This window comes from Mustelus asterias, chromosome 11 (genome assembly GCF_964213995.1).
Source record: "Mustelus asterias chromosome 11, sMusAst1.hap1.1, whole genome shotgun sequence".
NCBI classification, from domain to species: Eukaryota; Metazoa; Chordata; class Chondrichthyes; order Carcharhiniformes; family Triakidae; genus Mustelus; species Mustelus asterias.
This window is the reverse complement of record NC_135811.1, coordinates 96,916,642-96,937,512: the sequence shown is the minus strand read 5'-3', so window position 1 is coordinate 96,937,512 and position 20,871 is coordinate 96,916,642. Positions and strand designations below refer to the sequence as shown.

The 20,871-nt window shown below is 46.0% G+C and overlaps 1 protein-coding gene across 1 annotated transcript in view; it reads right to left on the bottom strand.

Annotated features, from left to right (window-relative positions):
- Window positions 1–20,871, bottom strand: part of LOC144500280 (voltage-gated delayed rectifier potassium channel KCNH8-like) — a 203,428-nt gene that overhangs the window by 32,633 nt on the left and 149,924 nt on the right. Inside the window, exons 12-14 of the mRNA XM_078222956.1 lie at window positions 18,603–18,641; window positions 16,459–16,466; window positions 15,174–15,518 (exon numbers count right to left, since the gene is read on the bottom strand). Coding sequence (XP_078079082.1) covers window positions 15,174–15,518; window positions 16,459–16,466; window positions 18,603–18,641 — 392 coding nt within the window. The remainder of the gene's footprint in view (window positions 1–15,173; window positions 15,519–16,458; window positions 16,467–18,602; window positions 18,642–20,871) is intronic.

Sequence of the window (20,871 nt, the reverse complement as noted above, 5' to 3'; positions counted from 1 at the left end):
TATTCCAATTTCCACTTGACATTACTCTTTCCTGTTTATACCATTCTCCATCAACCACAGGGCCGGAGTGTACTTGCCCAGGCTGTGCGCCTACAATAACAGAAAATGCTGGAAAATCACAGCAGGTCTGGACAATCTCAGAGCTCTGACAAAGGGTCATCTGTGGAGAGAAAATGGAGCCAATGTTCCGAGTTTGGATGACCCTTTGTCAGAACTCTGAGATTGTCCAGACCTGCTGAGATATTCCAACATTTTCTATTCAGACCTGCTGAGAATTTCCAGCATTTTCTGTCCAGACTTGCTGCGATTTTCCAGCATTTTCTGTCCAGTCCCGCTGAGATTTTCCAGCATTTTCTGTCCAGACCTGCTGAGATTTTCCAGCATTTTCTGTCCAGACCTGCTGAGATTTTCCAGCATTTTCTGTCCAGACCTGCTGAGATTTTCCAGCATTTTCTATCCAGACTTGCTGAGATTTTCCAGCATTTTCTTTCTAGAATTGCTGAGATTTTCTAGCCTTTTCTGTCCAGACCTGCTGAGATTTTCCAGCAGTTTCTGTCCAGACCGGCTAAGATTTTCCAGCACTTTCTGACCAGACCTGCTGTGACTTTCCAGCATTTTCTGCCCAGATTTGCTGAGATTTTCCAGCATTTTCTGTCCACACCTGCTAAGATTTTCCAGCATTTTTTGATCAGACCTGATGAGACTTTCCAGCATTTTCTGCCCAGACCTGCTGAGATTTTCCAGCATTTTCTGTCCAGACCTGCTGAGATTCTCCAGCATTTTCTGCTCAGACTTGCTAAGATTTTCCGCCAATTTCCACAGTGTTTTGCTTTTATCTGTGTGCTTACAATGGCTGGCTTAAAATTGCTGAATGATGAAGCAGTCCTAACTCTTCCATTATATTTTCGCTCTACTTTAGGGTCTTTCAGGCCAATTCTACTGTTGGAGTGCGAAGGCACTCTGATGAGTTCTAGAAAGGCAGCAAAGCAAAAACACTTTTAAGTTCACACCTATAAATCAGTAATTGTACTTTAGCATTCGTTTTAATTGTCTATAGTGTCACCTAGGTTTTCCTTGCAACTTCAGCACCAGATAATTAAATATAATTAGCAGCTTGCTTTCTGTTTCCACCTTCCTCTGGCAGTGACTCACGCAGTTTTCTAACCCACATTCCACGCTATATTCAGGATCAGCAAAGAAAAGAAGCAAGAGGCAGGTCTGGATAATTTGTTGCTGCAAAGATTCCCTCCTCCCCACTGCTATCTCCTGCTACACTTCATCCCTTCACTATGAGTCGTTGTTGGCATGTACGGTTCCTGTGTTGGATTGGAGCTCAGAGTACAAGTTCATGACTTGTTATTTTTAGACCTGGCAATGTTAGCGTGATTTATGATCTGTTAAAGTGACACAGATCACAATATCAATTAAATAAAATCAAGCTGTGCTTATTTTTTCCAGCGAGGTGCATCAAAATAGGTGCATTAATGAGCAATTGTCAATCTAACTGAACGTCAGCTACTGGGGTCTGAAAAATATGTCAAGCCCATAGCCCTTACTCATGTCCCATTTGTCTTCCTGTGCAGAAAATGGTACACGATTGTGAAGATTATTAGAGGAAGGAAGTGACAAACTATTTTTGCTGACAAATGACATTTTCTGCACAGACTTGTGAAGATTTTCCAGCATTTTCTGTCCCGACCTGCTGAGATTTTCCAGCATTTTCTATCCAGTCCTGCTGAGATTTTCCAACATTTCTGTTCAGACCTGCTGAGGTTTTCCAGCATTTTCTGTTCAGACCTGCTGAAATTTTCCGGCATTTTCTGCTCAGACCTGCTGAGATTTTCCAGCATTTTCTGTCCAGACCTGCTGAGATTTTGTAGCATTTTCCCTGCTGAGATTTTCCAGCATTTTCTGTCCAGACAAACTGAGAGTTTCCAGCATTTTCTGTTCCGACCTGCTGAGGTTTTCCAGCATCTTCTGTTTTTGTTTCAGATTCCCTGTTCATCCCTCTCTGAGTGATCTATGTTTCTTATAGAACCATAGAAATGATACAACACAGAAGGGGGCCATTTGGCCCATCTTGTCCATGCCGACCGAAAGACACCAGGTGCCATTTCTAACCCCATCTTCCTGCATGTGGCCCACAGCTCTTTAACTTACAGCACTTAAGGTGCAGATCCAGCTACTTTTAAAATTAATTTAGGGTCTCTGCCTCCACCACCAACTGCGGCAGCGAATTCCAGACATCCACCACCCTTTGCGTAAAAATATTTTTCCTCATGTCCCCTCCAATCCTTTTGCCATTAAGCTTGAATCTATGACCCCGGTTTTTGAATTCTCTGCCAAGGGAAACAGGTTCTTCCTGTCTACTGTATCTCTACCCCTCACAATTTTGTATACCTGAAACATAAAGTAAAGTAAAGTAAAAGTTTCTTTATTAGTCACAAGTAAGGCTTGCATTAACACTGCAATGAAGTTACTGTGAAATTCCCCTAGTCGCCACACTCTGGGTCAATGCACCTAACCAGCATGTCTTTCAGACCGTGGGAGGAAACCAGAGCACCCGGAGGAAACCCACGCAGACACGGAGAGAACGTGCAGACAGACAGTGACCCAAGCCGGGAATCGTACCCAGGTCCCAGGCGCTGTGAGGCAGTAGTGCTAACCACTGTGCCACCGTGCCACCTATAAAGTGGGGGAATGTGTAGCTTATGAAAGGGCAGCAATATGATGGATTCAAAATCAGTTTGGTGGGGCGGGGGTGGGGGTGGAGGTGGTGGTGAGGTGTGCCGCCCTGTCATCCCTCAGCCTTCTCTGTTCCAAGGGAAACAACCCCAATCTCTCCAATCTCTCCTCATAGCTATAATTCTCCTGCCCTGGCAACATTCTAGTAAATTTTCTCTCCAGAACAATTACGTCCTTCCTGTAATGTGGTGACCAGAACTGCACACAATACTCCAGTTGTGGCCTCACCAGTGTCTTATACAGTCTCATCATTATATCCTTACTTTTGTATTCGATACTTATGCCAGTGAAGGAGAGCATTCCATATGCCTTCTTTACAATCTTATCTACCTGTACTGCTACCTTTAGGGATCTGTGCACTTGCACGCCAGGGTCTCGCAGTTCATCCACCCTTCTCAGCATATTCCCATTTATTGTGTATTCCTTTTTACTGCTTGACCTCCCTAACTGCATTACCTCTTACTTAGGTTGAACTCCATCTGCCACTTCCCTGCCACTCCACCAACCTATCTATATCATTTCAGAGCTCATAGCTATCCTTTACATTATCCCATGCACGGCTAATTATCTGGGCAATAATGTTTTACTAATGTTAACCTTTAGTTCAAACCACCTGTGGTAGTTTGGCAATAAGGCTTCTTGGAGCAAATTAGACAAATCCAGATAGCTGAAAATTCAAAAATGATCCATTTTTTGAGTTAATCATTGAGGAGCTTGGTCTGTTTGAAGTGGTTCCAAAGTGACGTAGGAAGCGAAGTCTTCCTGCTTTTATAGTGCAGATGTGGAGATGCCGGCATTGGACTGGGGTGTGCACAGTAAGAAGTCTCACAACGCCAGGTTACAGTCCAACAGGTTTATTTGGTAGCACTAGCCACAAGCTTTCGGAGCGCTGCTCCTTCATCAGGTGAGTCTGTGAGTCAGGTGAGTCACCTGATGAAGGAGCAGCGCTCCAAAAGCTAGTAGCTTGTGCTACCAAATAAACCTGTTGGACTTTAACCTGGTGTTGTGAGACTTCTTATTTTATAGTGAAGGGTCAGAGGAAATGTCAAACAAGAGCCTAGGCAATTTCTCCACTATTTTTGAAGGAATGGTTCCACATCAATACTGGGACAGCACGGTGGCACAATGGTTAGCACTGCTGCCTCACAATGTCAGGGACCCAGGTTCAATTCCCGGCTTGGGTCACTGTCTGTGTGGAGTTTGCACGTTCTCCCTGTGTCTGCATGGGTTTCCTCCGAGTGCTCCGGTTTCCTCCCACAGTTCAAAGATGTGCAGGTTAGGTTGATTGGCCATGCTAAATTAACCCTAGTGTCAGGGGGATTATCAGGATAAATATGAGGGGTTATGGGAATAGGGCCTGGGTGGGATTGTGGTCAGTGTAGACTTGACAGGCTGAATGGCCTCCTTCTGCACTGTAGGGATTCTATGATTCTATTTCTGGCTTGGGTCACTGTCTGTGCAGAGTCTGCACGTTCTCCCCATGTTTGTGCGTGGGTTTCCTCCGGGTGCTCCGGTTTCCTCCCACAGTCTGAAAGACGTGCTGGTTAGGAGCATTGACCATGCTAAATTCTCCCTCAGTGTACCCGAACAGGCGTCGGAGAGTGATGATTAGAGGATTTTCACAGTAACTTCATTACAGTGTTAATGTAAGCCTACTTGTGACCAATAAATAAACTTTACTTTTACTTTATCTATGGTACCTGATAACTACAGTCAGATGGGCGGTGAGTTACCATCCTTCCTGTACCACAAGTCAGGTGGAATCTTTGGGACATGATTACATTTCAATCTCAAACATCCCCCTTTTTAAAATGAACAAAAGACTAATTTGCATGGACTATCATGTGTAGCTGTGAGTGACCCAAGTTGCCCACTATCTGCCCATTGTTTTCATGCATTAGAGCATAGAACAGTACAGCACAGGAACAGGCCCTTCGGCCCACGATGTTGGGCTGAACATGATGCCAAATTAAATTAATCCCTTCTGCCTGCCCTTGGTCTAATTCCCCCTATCCTTGCATATTCATGTGCTTATCTAAAAACCTCTTAAACTTAACAAGCTGTTTATTATTCTCATCAGTCTCTGCACATACATGTTCATTCAACTGTGGAGGTCTGGTGCATTATGTCATAGGCTGTTTGTCTGGGTGATGGTCTCTCTCCAGGGAGTGTCTTTCCCGTGACACTTGTTGTTGTCTTGCTAACTGTTGTTGTTGTTCCATTTCCGTTGTTGGGGACAGGTATACCTCTGGGAGTGATGGTCGTTCTGTACCCTGCGCAGCTGCTGAGATCCCATCTTCCCATCTTCAACTTTTCCAGATGCACCATAGAAAGCATTCTTTCTGGTTGTCTCACAGCTTGGTATGGCACCTGCCCTGCCCAAGACCGCAAAGGTCGTGAATGTAGCCCAATCCATCATGCAAACCACCCTCCCATCCATTGACTCTGTCTACACTTCCCGCTACCTCGGCAAAGCAGCCAGCATAATTAAGGACCTCACATACCTCGGACATTTTCTTTTCCACCTTCTGTCGGGAAAAAGATACAAAAGTCTGAGGTCATATACCAATCAACTTAAGAACAGCTTCTTCCCTGCTGCCATCAGACTTTTGAATGGACCTACCTCGCACTAAGTTGATCTTCCTCGACACCCTAGCTATGACTGTAACACTACAGTCTGCATTCTCTCGTTTCCTTTTCTATGAACGGTATGCTTTGTCTGTATAGCGGGCAAGAAACAATACTTCTCACTGTATGCTAATACATGTGACAATAATAAGTCAAATCAAATCAAATCACTGCCGGCAGTGAAGGAGCAGCTCCTCGAGTTGTCTGTAAATGCCTGCGGCTGTACCGGTATATTTGTTCATTCACATCTATCACCTATAATCGAGGTGACAACTGCTCCACACATGTCCCCAAGTCTCCAGGTCGGTTGATTCCTGTTGAGGGCATTGAAGGTTTGTTCTCTGACTGACTCTCCAATGCTCAACTCTGGCAATGGTTTGGTGGTTTTGTCGGTGAAATTTGAATTTCTTCCATTTCACCTTGATTTTGTCATTTGTGTCTGTTACTTCTTCTGGTTTTGGCAGCTTTTTTTGCTATTATGTGGAGATGTCGGCGTTGGACTGGGGTGGGTACAGTAAGAAGTCTCACAGCACCAGGTTAAAGTCCAACAGGTTTATTTGGAATCATGAGCTTTTGGAGCGCTGTTCCTTCATTAGGTGACCTGATGAAGGAGCAGTGCTCCGAAAACTTGTGATTCCAAATAAACCTGTTGGACTTTAAGCTGGTGTTGTGAGACTTCTTTTTTTGCTATTAGAAGAGTAGTTTGTGTGTGGCATGATGTTCATCTTCAGACTGAACTACTTTCCGTGTCTTCAGTCAGTGTGTTTCTCCACTCAAGGATTGTCCTGGATATGTCTGTGTGAGATTTGTCCAACTTTTGAATGATTCCTTTGGTGACTTTCACTGCCGCCTCAGCCTTTCCATTCAACTGGGGACATTGTGCAATTGATTTATCCTGTTGAGTTTCCCTTGTAAAGTGGTTGAGTTCTTCACTTATGAACCGAGGGCCATTTTCACTCATCACCATGTCTGGAATTTCATAATGATTGAATTGTGCTTTCAAGCATTCTGTAATCTCGTTGGCAGTCATTGAAGTCAGTGGTCGAACGCCCAGTAGTCACAGTAATAGTCTACAGTGATAAGATAATCAGTTCCAGCTAGAATGAAGAGGTCTATTCCCAGCTTCATCTATGGTGTGTCTGTGTTGTTAGATGTCATCAGCACTCTTTAGCTTGCTCAGCTTGGTACTTGTTACAAGCACCACACTGGCTGATGTGGTCCTTAATTTCATTGCTCATGTTTGGCCAATAGCGAACTTCTCTTGCCTTCCTCAGACTCAGGTGGCACGGTGGCACAGTGGTTAGCACTGCTGCCTCAGAGCGCCAGGGACCCGGGTTCAATTTCTGGCTTGGGTCACTGTCTATGTAGCATTTGCACATTCTCCACGTGTCTGTGTGAGTTTCCTCCGGGTGCTCCGGTTTCCTCCCACAGTCCAAAGATGCACAGGTTAGGTTCATTGACCATGCTAAATTGCCACTTAGTGTCAGGGGGACTAGCAGGGGAAAGACGTAGGGTTACAGGGATAGGGGCTGAGTGGGATTGTGGTCGGTGCACAGACTCGAAGGGCAGAATGGCCTCGTTCTGCACCGTAGGATTCTATGATTCTATGACTCAATTCCTTGACGTCTTGGATACATGCACTTCAGTATCTCTCCTCTCATCTCCTGAGGGATAATGTATTTCCTTTGTACAAGATGGCATCTTGGGCTATCAATTCATTTCAATATGCCCAGTATGCTATTGGGACCACAGATGTGTCCTTGATGTTCTCAAGCTATCCTTTCATCAGTATTCCTTGCAGCACCTGGAGAGCTGCTCCTTGTTGGGTAGTTAGCTTGATTTGAGCAAGGCAATCAGATTCGATGTCTCTGCCGGTGAATGAGTTCAGAACATGTTGAGCTGGTGCTTCGTGTTGAACCTGGAAGATTTCACATTCTGTTTCAGCATCCTCCACTCTCTTCATAGGGAGCCCTACTCTCCACCACATGTCAGTGACGTACATCCGTTTCCTTGCTTAGATGTCACAGCCAGATGATATCTCTGCAAGCAAAGTAACATTCACTGTAGGCACTTTGAAATAAATAGTAACGCTTTGAGGAAAATGCCTTGAAGTGGCATGTGGACTCAATCGAATAGAAATGTTACTCAAACTATCCTTGCTTCATTTTAATTATTCATGATAATAGTGATGAAAATGATTACAAGCAAAGACAATAGCCAGACACTCTCCCTCAATCTGAGCGTGGCATTATTCAGTTTGTCCTAACGCCCTGGATGCAAATCCAAATGTTCTTACTACATTCGGTTTGCTCCAAGACCCATCCCGTTGGCATTGCGCTACAAGGCATCTTCATCAGTGACATCCTCGTTCTTCAGCACTGGTGTTGTCATCACTCGTTGCTTGATTTTTGTGAACATTGCCTCTTCTTCTGTGTCCAAATACCACTGCACATCCTTGGCAATGAGCTGGCATAATGGTTCACACTCTGATGACAAATTAGGCAAATATTTTTCTAAGTAGTTCATGAATCCACATCCACAATTTCACATCTGCTGTTCGCTGCCTTGCTGCTGCGGCTCTCATCTTGTCAGAGTCTGGGCAAAGACCTGTTGCGGTCAGTACATGACGGTGGCACAGTGGGTTAGCACTGCTGCCTCACAGCGCCAGGGGCTCGGGTCCGATTCCCAGCTTGGGTCGCTGTCTGTGCGGAGGCTGCACGTTCTCCCCGTGTCTGCGTGGGTTTCCTCCGGGTGCTCCGATTTCCTTCCACAGTCCGAAAGACGTGCGGGTTAGGTGCATTGACCTGAACAGGTGACAGAGTGTGGCGACTAGGGGAATTTCGCAGTAACTTCACTGCAGTATTAATGTTAACTAATAAATCAACTTTAACTTTGCGGACTTGGTCTTTAGCTGTAATTTGTTCTTGCTCAGCCTCAGGTGCTTCTGGTGAGCTCTCCCTAGCAGTCGCATGAGATTCTGATTGTGATCTGCAATGGCTTCTTCCACTGTGTCTCCACACCCACAGACCAGCAGATCACCCATAGTTTCCACTCCGGGAAGATCAGTGACTATCTCATACTGTCTACATTGATAATGTTCAGGATCCGTGGGAATGCCAAGCAGCACGTGCAACCATCTGTATCTCCCAAACAGCATCCAGAATGTCATCAGAAAACTGTTGCTTTCATCCATATTTATTTGCCAGTAACTATCCTTTGCATCTAGGGTAGTAATGGTCTTTGCCTTGGCAAGCTGTGGCAAGGTTCCTTGAATGGTTGGCATGGGGCAGCACCATTTCTTCAGCGCTTTATTTAGATCCTCTGCGTTTACACACACTCTCAGCTTTCCAGCTCGCTTCACTGCTCCCACCCCATCCTGCTAATCCAGTCTGGAGGAGTTGTCACTTTCCTGATTACTCCCTTCTTTTCCAGCTGTTCCACCTTGTTTGTTAGGCTGGACTTGAGGGAAGTTGGAACTGTTCTCTCCAGATGCTGACTTGATCCAAAACTCCCGTCTACCTTGAGGTGATATTCTCCTGCTGGACATCAAGGGTGAATTTTCTCATTCTGCCCACCACGGGAATCGGAACGGGTGAGGGGTGGACCATGGAAAGGTCCGTTGACCTTGGGCGGGATTTTCCAGTATTGGGGTGAGCGCGGCCAGAAAATCCCACCCAAAAACTCTGTAAACGCAACTGTGTACCCCACCAGACTACGCTCAACAGTCAACAGATTAGTGCACCGCAACACATTGTAAAGCTCTATTGACACCAGTGTTAGGGTTACCAGTCCTAACTTTAGACTTGCTCCAGCAGAGATGAGAGGTCTTTCCTTACTGGCTATGAGTTGGAACTCTAGATCTTTATTCTTGCCATTGCATTGGGCTCTCAGATTAGTTTGTCCTCTCGGTATGAATACCGTGCCATTTATGGACTCAATCTTACTTCTGAGGGCTTCATTTGTGGATTTCCGTGCTGAGCCTCTTCACACAGGTCTGTGAAGATCCTGATGCTGCTTGACACCTTAGGCTTGTTTTGCTTCTTTCTAGCCATTTGTGTTCAAAATAACTTTTGCAGTTCTAACATTTTCCCCCCTCCTTTCCTTTGTGTGATGTCCTCCACAGTCGCATCCTGCCCTTTGTCCAGGATTGTTCTGCTCTTTCAGCCTGGGATGCCTACCAGCATAATGCAAGGCCTGGTCTGTTCTGCCATGCATATGCTCTGTTCTCTCACTGACATTTTACAACCTCTGCCCTTCTGCACAAGTCTATCACAATTTTCTCCTCTCTCAAGCTAGGTATGACATTGAGCCCATGATTGCGTATCTATCCCAAACACGTCCCACCCAATCAGATTTTATTCTTAAATTTAATGGTCAACTAACACTTGGTGCAGGAGAGGCGGTGGCGTAGTGGTATTGCCACTGAACTAGTCACCCAGAGACCCAGGGCAATGTTCTGTGGACCCAAGTTTGCTTTAACTGCAGGATCGCTTATGTCTAAAACAATTCCATCTTTAGTGGTGAAGGGCGGCACGGTGGCACAGTGGTTAGCACTGCTGCCTCACAGGGCCAGGGACCCGGGTTCAATTCCGGCCTCGGGTCACTGTTTGTGTGGAGTTTGCACGTTCTCCCCTTGTCTGCGTGGGTTTCCTCTGGGTGCTCCTGTTTCCTCCCACAGTCTAAAGATATGCAGGTTAGGTGGATTGGCCATGCTAAATTGCCCCTTAGTGTCTGGGGGATTAGCAGGGTAAATACGTGGAGTTATGGGGATTGTTGCTGGTGCAGGCTCGATGGGCTGTATGGTCTACTTCTGCATTGTAGGGATTCTAGTCTATGGAGACCATCCTTTAGTTGCCTGGATTCTGAGAGCTGTGATACTGTAGTCAAATACTAATCAATAGACACTGATTTTACCTTGAGCTCTCCTTTTGAACACATACCGTGCATAAGTTACATTCACTGAGGCTTCAAAGCATGCTTTCAAACCTTTCCAGATTCCTGCCATCTATTTTTTTCCTTTGGAGAGAGTTAGGGTGGAATACAATTTGTTGAGTCTCTCCCCAATAGTGTTAAAGGTGTTGCACCTTGTATTGGCTCTGGCTTATTAACTAAATCTGTTGCAATCTCGACGTTGCCTTACAAGTGGAAGAAAAACTGCCAGTTCTGCCGCATATCATCTTTCACTTCAACAAGAGTTGGGAGAGGAGAATTAACAGCCATTTTGACTCACCCCAGTTTGTTTGAATTCCCTTTCATTGGGTTTCAGTGAGTTTTTTTAGCAGCTTGGGCAGCTCTGAATATTTCTGTGTTCCCCTTTCAGTGTCCGAGTCTTCTCCTAAGCTCTTCGAAAGTCGTCTTAGCTCCACTTCTTACACCATATTACGAGCTCAGAGGGTACAGTGCTTCCGTACAATGTCTTGATTAGAACTGAGTGTAATACAACTGCTCCCAACCTGTGCCTCATGACAGAGATCACATGACTATGGCATGCTAGGGATGACATTGAGCACATGATTCCATATCAGTCCCAAACACGTCCCACCCAATCAGATTCTATTCTTAAATTTAATTGTCAACTAACACTTGGTGCAGGAGAGGCGGTGGCGTAGTGGTATTGTCACTGAACTAGTAACCCAGAGACCCAGAGTAATGCTCTGTGGACCCGGGTTTGTATCCCACTATGGTAGGTGGTGAAATTTGAATTCAATAAAAATATTCTGGAATTATAAGTGTACTGATGACCATGAAACCATTATTGATTGCTGTAAAAACCCATCTGCTTCACTAATGTCCTTTAGGGAAGGAAATCTGCCGTCCTTACCTGGTCTGGCCTACATGTGACTCCAGAGCCACAGCAATGTGGTTGACTCTTAAAATAAATGCTGGCCCAGTCAGCGATGCCCACATCCCATGAACTAATATATATGAAATAATACAAATAATGATACTATGCTGAGCTGTGGCATTCAGAATGCAGGTTCATGTTTCAACATGAAGGTACCCTCTTCAACACTTGTTAAAACAAATTTTTAAACAAAGTAGCTAAGCCTCCTCGTTGGTGAGGGGAACCCCTCTGTAGGGTAGGTAGCCTTTGGGTCACCTGGGTAGGCAGATGGGGCCTGTTGGGCTGCCTGGAGCCTGGCACCCTGGCCTGCTGCTGGGCCATTGTCTCCAAGCAGTTTATCGGCCCACCATTGAATCAGGAAAATGGAGGCCAAGAATCTATGAACCCTCTCAGTCAGTCCTTCAGTCATCCTTCAACATGCCAATACTTTCAGTGGAACTGGGTGTGTGGAGCCCATCTAAGTCAAGGTACTATACCTCAGTGGTGAGATTACGAGGCTTAGCATTTATGAAGGTAAATTATCATCTTTCTCAAGGGTAATTACGGATGGGCAATAAAAGCTGCTTTACCAGCCACACTCCCACAAATCCCCACATCCTGTGAATGAATATGAAGGGTGGGATTTTCAGCCACCCCTCCCACAAGCGGCATATTTCCTGGCAATGGAGGTGGCCCACTATTGGCCGACGGTGGTTTTATGGATCTTGGGCATTGCCCCTTTAAGGGACTGGGTCATGTGACTGGATATGTGGGATAAGCTGGCTGGGAATCGCCCTGAGTGGGCAGTCAACGTTTGGAGTGTGGAGCGAGTAGAAGGAATAAAGATCTGTGTTCCCTGATGCCTGACTTGGAGTAGATCCTGCTGGTGGGAAGGGCTGGGAAATTTCAGTGAAAAAATGTACTACTTCACCAGAACTGCCCCTAATCGGGCATCGGCCCAGAGACAGAGATAGGTAGGTTCTTGATCAATAGGGGATTAAGGGTTACGTGGAGAAGGCAGGAAAATGGGGGTGAGAATCATATCAGCCATGATTGAATGGCAGAGCAGACTCGATGGGCCGAATGGCCTAATTCTGGTCATAATCTTATGGTCTTATGGTTTCAGTGCCTTCAAAGAAACTCCAATGGCGGTAAGCAGCAATTCAGACCAAAGTGATCTTTTCAATCCAGATTATCCAACAGGCCCGTCTTATTAACATGGTCCCCATTTAGCACCAATCTCCAACTTCTCACCAAAATCCACTCTCGCACCAAAGTTCTCTACAAGGAACCTGTTTCTTTCACAAGGTGGCACCACCAAGTTATTCCCAATATTACAGGAAATTAGGGTTCTCTTTGTAAGCGGCGAGGTGGAATGCAGGCAAAGACATCCTGATCCCTACTTTTGTATCTCAGATTGTTTTGTCAGGGGTGGCCAAGGTATCTATTGGGAAAACAAAACAGTGGATAAAAGAACTCTGCATTTACTCTCTCACTTGGATAGAACCTTGTATATGACACGGCCATTGCCTTACAACCGAAAGACACAATAATCCTGACCAAGGCTGTGGAGAACTTCTATCTTGAAGGGAAACAAAGATATTTTCCTCTCCACTGGTGACTCACAAATCGAATCACTTCACAAACTGTGCTTTGAAACCGTACCGTTTGCTACAATTCTATTCCTGACTGCATATTATGGAGGCATTTGTTTATTTAGAAAAAAGAATCTCCATCTCCCAATTGTCCACACTTATTCTGAAGATGACCCTGACATCCATTGGGTATGGAAAACAAATCCATCCACGTTTATCAGATATAAGATCAACCAGTTTGTTCAGTGACTTGTTTCTGTCATTCAGCACCATCGTAAATCATCAGAGAATCATAGATTTATAGAATCGTCACAGTGCAGAAGGAGGCCATTCGACCCATCGAGTTTGTACTGACTGCACCCAGGCCCAATTCCCGTAGCCCCATATATTTACCCATTAATCCCATTTTACCTACTTGGGACACTAATGACCATGACCAATCCACCTAACCCGCACATCCTTGGACTGTGGGAGGAAACCGGAGGACCCAGAAGAAACCCGCGCAGACACGGGGCAAACGTGCAGACTCCACACAGACAGTCACCCAAAGCCTGAATCCAACCCGGGTCCCTGACACTGTGAGGCAGCAGTGCTAACCACTGTGCCACCATGCCACCCCCAAATAAATCATCTTAGATTCATTCTGGTCCATAAATTTAGTTTGCAGATTTTGCCACGAATGCGGATGAATACCCACAAATTAGCCAAACATTCCACAACAGCTGTATAACTCGATAAGAGAAATAAACAACAGCCAAATTGACCATTAAATACACGGGCCTGAACTTGCTCCTGGTGGCATGTTTCCTCCATGTTGGTGGGGGAGGGTTAAAATAGGACAGGTGCCCATCCCAACACCTTCCCACCCACCGCTAAGCTCACTCCCACAACACGGGGGGGGAGTGCATGGGCACCAGAACCAAAAGCCTATCCATCATATTTAAATAGATAATCAAGGGTGGTTTAGGATTTTTATAAAGCCAGTCAACCCTGTGAATAAGCTGCTCACACCATAAAACATTTGTGGAGGGAGCTGGAAGCCTGATTTATTTTTAACTTCAATGTTTAAAGGGCGGGAAGGAAGGAGTGTTGCTCTTTGGCAGCTGTCCTTTGCTGATCATGGGGCGCAACCCCCAACCCCCACACGTATCCCCCCATTCCTTCCTACACACTCCTACTCTTAAACTCATCCCCTCCCCACCCGCCGCTCTACCTAACATACCCGGCCTATGGACCCGGACTTTACCACTCCAGGGATCTGTGTGCCTTGACTTTTTTTCCTACTGGCAGCCCCAGCAGTGGCACTGACACCACCCTGGCACTGCCGGGCCTGAGGAAGGAAAGGAAGGCTAATGAAGCTGCCTGCCAATCAGACAGGCCAGCAGCTCCAGAGGCCAGTCCTCCACCTGGGTCTCATTCAGGTCCGTCTTGAGGTCCTTTATGGCTGTAGGGTGGGTTAGCGTGGGCCATTTTGGTTCCACATTGAAGTTTTCTCCAGGTTGGGCTTGCTGTCTATTCCATGGTCTTGTGTAAATAGGGCTGTTGGAAATACACTGGTGCACTTGCTCAACTTGAGTGTGCCACAATAATACATACTTAGATATCACTAATGGGGAGGCGATGGACTAGTGGTATTAAAGTTTAAACTTCATTTATTAGTGTCACAACTCGGCTCACAGTAACACTACAATGAAGTTACTGTGAAAATCCCCTAGTCGTCACACTCTGGCGCCTGTTTGGCTACACCGAGGAAGAATTTAGCATGGCCAAAGCGCCTAACCAGCATGTCTTTTGGACTTGTGGGAGGAAACCGGAACATCCGGAGGAAACCCACGCAGACACGGGTAGAATGTGCAGGCTCCGCACAGACAGTGACCCAAGCCGGGAATCGAACGCGGGTCCCTGGTGCTGTGAGGCAGCAGTGCTAACATCGTGCCGCCGCGCTTCCCCAAAAGCCAGGGCGGCACAGGGATAGGCAATTGCATCTGGTGCGGGGATTGAACCAACGACCTTGGCAGACTATTAATCCAGCAACTTTCTAATGTTCTGGGGACCAGGGTTCGAATCCCGCCACGCCAGATGGTGGAATTTGAATTCAATTTTTAAAAATCTGGAATTAAGAATCTACTGATGACCATGAAACCATTGTCGATTGTCAGAAAAAGCCCCTTGAGGGAAGGAAATCTGCCGTCCTTACCTGATCTGGCCTACATGTGATTCCAGAGCCACAGCAATGTGATTGACTCAAAACTGCTCTCTGAAATGGCCGAGGAACCACTCAGTTCAAGGGCAACTAGGGATGGGCAATAAATGCTGGCCAGCTAGCGACACCCATGTCCCATGAATGAATAAATAAAGATCACAATTCATTGGAGTCATACCTAGGACTGAGGTCAGGAGGTCCACAGCAGTTTAGAGACGGTAGAAGGAGTTTTGTTGGCTTCCGTGCATGACCATTTCCACCATTATTTGTGGTGTCTTCCTTCTTGCGTTGGGGGCTTCCACCCCTCCTGCACTTGGCCGGTGAGCGACTGCCAAGCCTTATCGTTGAATAATGCTTGAGGTCATCTCCCAGCAAGCTACCGAGTGACCCGCGGCGGATTGGACTGTTCAAACCGGGCAATGTGAGTTTCCTCCGGGTCTTAGTGGCTGGCGAGAGGTGCGAGTATTCATTTGGTTCATCCTCAGTTTCCAAAATGGAGGGAAGTTTCTTATTGGAATTGTCCCTGCCTTCCAGACGATTCTAAGGAAACAAATACAATTGTCTCATCAGTCTGTGCAATTTTTATTTAAGTGAGAAAAGCAAAGACTCCAAATGTTTCATTTTAAAAGAATTTAGCCCACCAACTCTCCATAACAATCCCATTTAAATATATGGGGTCACAGGGATAGGATGGGATTGTTGTTGGTGCAGGCTCAATGGGCTGAATGGCCTCCTTCTGTACTGTAGGGATTCTAATCTATGATTCTATAACTCTCCAGCTGATGGGGTTTTCGCAGTTTTTTGCAGAGCTGAGTTCCAAGTAGAGCTGAACTGGAACTCAACTGTGACTGTGACTGTAACTGTGGTTAGCACGACTGCCTCACAGCACCAGGGACCCGGGTTCAATTCCCGGTTTGGGTCACTGTCCGTATGGAATTTGCACATTCTCCCCGTGTCTGCGTGGGTTTCCTCTGGGTGCTCCAGTTTCCTTCCTCAGTCCAAAGCTACGCGGGTTAGGTGCAGTGGCCATGCTAAATTGCCCCTGAGTGTCGGGGGGGGGGGGGGGGGAGGGGGGGGACTAGCAGGGTAAATGCATGGGGTTATGGGGAAAGGGCATGGGTGGGATTGTAGTCAGTGCAGACTCGATGGGCCGAATGGTCTCCTTCTGCACTGTATGATTCTATGATTCTACTCAACATTCATCGCTTTTCATTTCAGTGTAAGAATGACACCTAGTTTTCTGGCACTGGGTGTGAGTAGTTGTGTGAGGGAGAAAAGATTAATTATTAAAATTTGGCGGTGGAACAATCTTGACTTTATTCCCGCCTGCTCATTTAGAGTTTCTGGCTGATGGCGAGGTATGGTTGCTCAGGTAGTGGCTATCCCTCTCATATCTCTGTAAGTGGACATACTTCATGTGGGACATCGGACGGAGCAAGAAATCTCAAATAAAAGCAAAATACTGCGGATGCTGGAAATGTGAAATATTCACAGAAAATACTGAAAACACTCAGCAGGTCTGGCAACATGTGTAGCGAGAGAAATGGGCAGCACGATGGCACAGTGGTTAGCATGGCTGCCTCACAACGCCTGGGACCCGGGTTCAATTCACGGCTTGGGTGACTGTGTAGTTTGTATGTTTTTCTCATGCCTGTGTAGGTTTCTCCCGGGGTGCTCCAATTTCCTCCTGAAAGACGAGCTGGTTGTATGCATTGGCCGTGCTAAATACTCCCTCAGTGTACCCGAAGAGGTGCCGGAGTGTGGCGACTAGGGGACTTTCACAGTAACTTCATTGTAGTGTTACTGTAAGCCTACTTTTGACACTAATAAATAAATTTAAACTTAAGATTTAACATCTTGAGTTCTTAAGGACTTGAAATATTAACTTTTCTGTTTCTCTCTCCATAGATGCTGCCAGGCCTGCTGAGTTTATCCAGCATTTTTACTTTTTATTATGCAAGAAAGCTATTTGAGTGTGAGATCTATCCTTTCATCACCTGATCTCCATACACGGTTATGTTCCAGCTGATTTTCACCTTTTCTAATACAGACACTGAACCCAACTATAACATTGCCACACCTTCCTCAGTTGAGATAAGCCACATTGGTAGAGTACAAGGAATGGGTCTGGAGTCTTCTTGGCCTCTTTGACCCCGCACCCAGATCGGGCAGTCAGCAGTCAAGAATAAAGTTTTAAGTTTATTTATTAGTGTCACAAGTAGGTTTACGTTAACACTGCAATGAAGTTACTGTGAAAATCCCCTCATTGCCACACTCCGGCGTCTGTTTGGGTACACTGAGGGAGAATTTAGCATGGCCAATCCACCTAGTCTGCACGTCTTTCAGACTGTGGGAGGAAACCGGGGCGCCCGGAGGAAACCCACGCTGACATGGGGGGAACATGCAAACTCCACATAGTCACCCAAGCCAGGAATCAAACACGGGTCCCTGGCGCTGTGAGACAGCAGTACTAACCATTGTGCCACTCTGACATTGAGATTGAATTACCTGAGCCAATTATTGACTACCTTCAGCAATTATACAAAAGGAAAAGACTCACTGGATGTGGCAAGGTGAGAGAAATGTCAGGCTACAGCAGAATATGAAAGGCCTAATTGTTAACTTATCCTTTTGCACAATGAAAATAGTTCCTTTTCAAGTTGAATAAGTTTCTGCGAATGTCCCAGAAAAATGAATTTCTATTGAAATCTGAACTTGAAGGTAAATTTGAGGTGTTGTTGCAAATGTGTTCAGAAGGCACATTTCATAGAATGCCTACAGTGTAGAAGGAAGCCATTTGGCCCATCGATTCTCTGGCAGTCTAATTCCCTTTTGAATGGCTCGATTGGACCTGTCTCCACCACACTCTCAGACAGTGCATTCTAAACCCTACCCACTTGGGGCACAGAGTACAAGAGCAAGGAGGTGAGGTCGAATTTGTTTCCGTCATCAGTTCATCCTCAGCTGGAGTATTCGCCAGAATTCTACCACACCGCCCACCATGGAATCGGAGCAGGCAAGAGGCGGACAACAGAAACGTTCACTGAACTCGGGCAGGAATTTCTGGTCTCGCTCGAGTGAGGCCATAAAATCCCGCCCATCTGAGTGCCACACTTTAGGGAGGATGTGAACGTTTTTGAGAGGGTGCAGAAAAGAGTCACAAGAATGGTTCCATGGATGAGGAACTATCAGGATAGATTGATGAAGTTAGGGCTGAATTTCTTAGACAAAAGGAAGGATATTTGATTGGAGTATTTAAAATCATAAGGATCTGGACAGACTTAACATAGAAACATAGAAAATAGAGGCAGGAGCAGTCCATTCGGCCCTTCGAAGCTATTCCACCATTCATCACAATCATGGCTGATCATCAAATTCAATATCCTGATCCCCGCCCCCCTTCCCCCCATTTCCCTTAATCCCTTTAGCCCCAAGAGCAAAATCTAATTTCTTCTTGAAATCACATCATGCTTTGGCCTCAACTATTTTCTGTGGTCGCGAGTTCCACACATTCACCACTCTCTGGTTCAGTTTATTACTCATCACCACCCAAAGTTTACACCACAATAACTCAATTAGCACACGCAGAATAACACAGCCACCATACCTGAGAGAGTCTTGGGGATTTGGCGAACTTCGAGATTCCCTGCGAAAACAATAGATGCAATTAACATCGTGTAGTCAACTACGTTCCTTTGACGGCACAGCACATTCCAAACCCACGACCTCTAGCACCTAGAAGGACAAGGGCAGCAGACGCATGGGAACACCACCACTTACAAGTTCCACTCCAAGCCACACACCACCCTGAATTGGGACTATATCCCCCATTCCTTCATGCTCATTGAGTCAAAAACCATGGAACTTTCTTCCTAACAGCACTATAGATGTATGTACACCACATGGACTTCAGTGTTTCAAGAAGACGGCTCACCACCACCTTCTCAAGGGCAATTAGGGGTGGACAATGAATGCTGGCCCAGCCAGCAGCCCACATCCTGTGAAAGAATATTGAAAAAAACAAATGAACAGCTCCATGTAAGTGAGTTGTATCTGAATCGATGTTTGGTGAATCTAGCAGTGATTAACAGATTGACATTGCAACCAGAGTATCTCAAAGTAATTGACGTTGAAAATGTATTTACAGCTGATTGTTGCAGACAGGAAGCAAATAAGTTTATTATGATAACCCTTAATTTTAACTGGTTTAAAACAGGATGACTATCTCCATTCAAACTCCAGGACATGGGCTCATGTTCAACTGGACATGATGGGAAGATTGTTAATGAAAATTAGTCCAAGCAGATTTTAGCTATGCAATGTTAGAGATGGGCTCATTGCATTTGCATTGGGGAGGCGATAGCCTAGTGGTATTATCGTTAGACAATTAATCCAGAAGCTCAGCTAATGTTCTGAGGACCTGGGTTTGAATCCTGCCGCAGCACCTGGTGAAATTTGAATTCGATTAAAAAAAATATGGAATTAAGGATCTACTGATGACCATTGTCGATTGTCGGAAAAACCCATCTGGTTCATTAATGTCCTTTAGGGAAGGAAATCTGCCGTCCTTACATGGCCTGGCTTATATGTGACTCCAGAGCCACAGCAATGTGGTTGACTCTTAACTGCCCTCGAAGGGAGATTAAGGATTGGCTGTAAATGCTGGACACCCATGTCCCACGAATGAATAAAAAAAATGTGTCCAGGTAGCAGCCTAGTGAACAGTGACATTTTTATTAGTTCATGGGATGTGGGCATCGCTGGCTGGGCCAGCATTTATTGCCCCACCCCTGAGGGCATTTTAAGAGTCATCCACTTGATATGAGTCTGGAGTCACAAGTAGGTCAGACCAGGTAAGGACGGCAGATTTCCTTCCCTAAAGGACATTAGTGAACCAGAGGGGTTTCTCCCACTATTGACAGTGGATCATCAGTAGATTCTCAATTCCAGATATTTTTTATTGAATTCAAATTCCACCAGCTGCCGTGGTGGGATTCGAACCCAGGTCCCCAGAGCATTGCCCTGGATTTCTGGATTACTTGTCCAGTGACTCCAGTGATCCATCAGCATGGCTGCGGTGGGAAATAGGAATGTCACAAATTCACATGGCAACATTGTTTTTGGAGGAAAAGTACGAAAACCAATCTACCTGCGCCCTCTGCCTATAAAAGTAAAATAATATCTTGAACCTTATGAATAATATTGCGTGCTACCGACTTATGACCATGACAGTCCTGTTGATCTGCAGCCCCTGAGTGGGAAAGGTTTAAAGTTTAAAGTTATTTATTAGTGTCACAAGTAGGCTTACATCAACACTGCAAGGACGTTACTGTGAAAATTTCCTAGTCGCCACACTCCGGTGCCTGTTCGGGGACACTGAGGAAGAATTTAGCATGGCCACTCCACCTAATCGGCACGTCTTTCAGACTGTGGGAGGAAACCGGAGCACCCAAGGAAACCCACGCAGACACGGGGAGAACGTGCAAACTTTACATAGACAGTGAACCAAGCCGGGAATCGGACCAGGGTCCCTGGCGCTGTGAGGCAGCAGTGCTAACCACTGTGCCACTGTCACCATCGCCCCCTGCCGGCAAGTCTGACTCCCTCCTTTTCTGGAATTTGGGAGGATATTGTGCTGCGGGGAGTTGATAGGCTTTAGCTTTTGCAAGGACGGAGTGTTCAGAACTATTTCCTAATTTCAACACTGAGGGCTGGACTTTCCTGCCTCACAGCGCCAGGGACCCAGGTTCGATCCCCGACTTGGGTCACTGTCTGTGTGGGGTTTGCACGTTCTCCCCGTGTCTGCGTGGGTTTCCTCCGGGTGCTCCGGTTTCCTCCCACAGTCCAAAAGCCGTGCTGGTTAGATGCATTGGCCA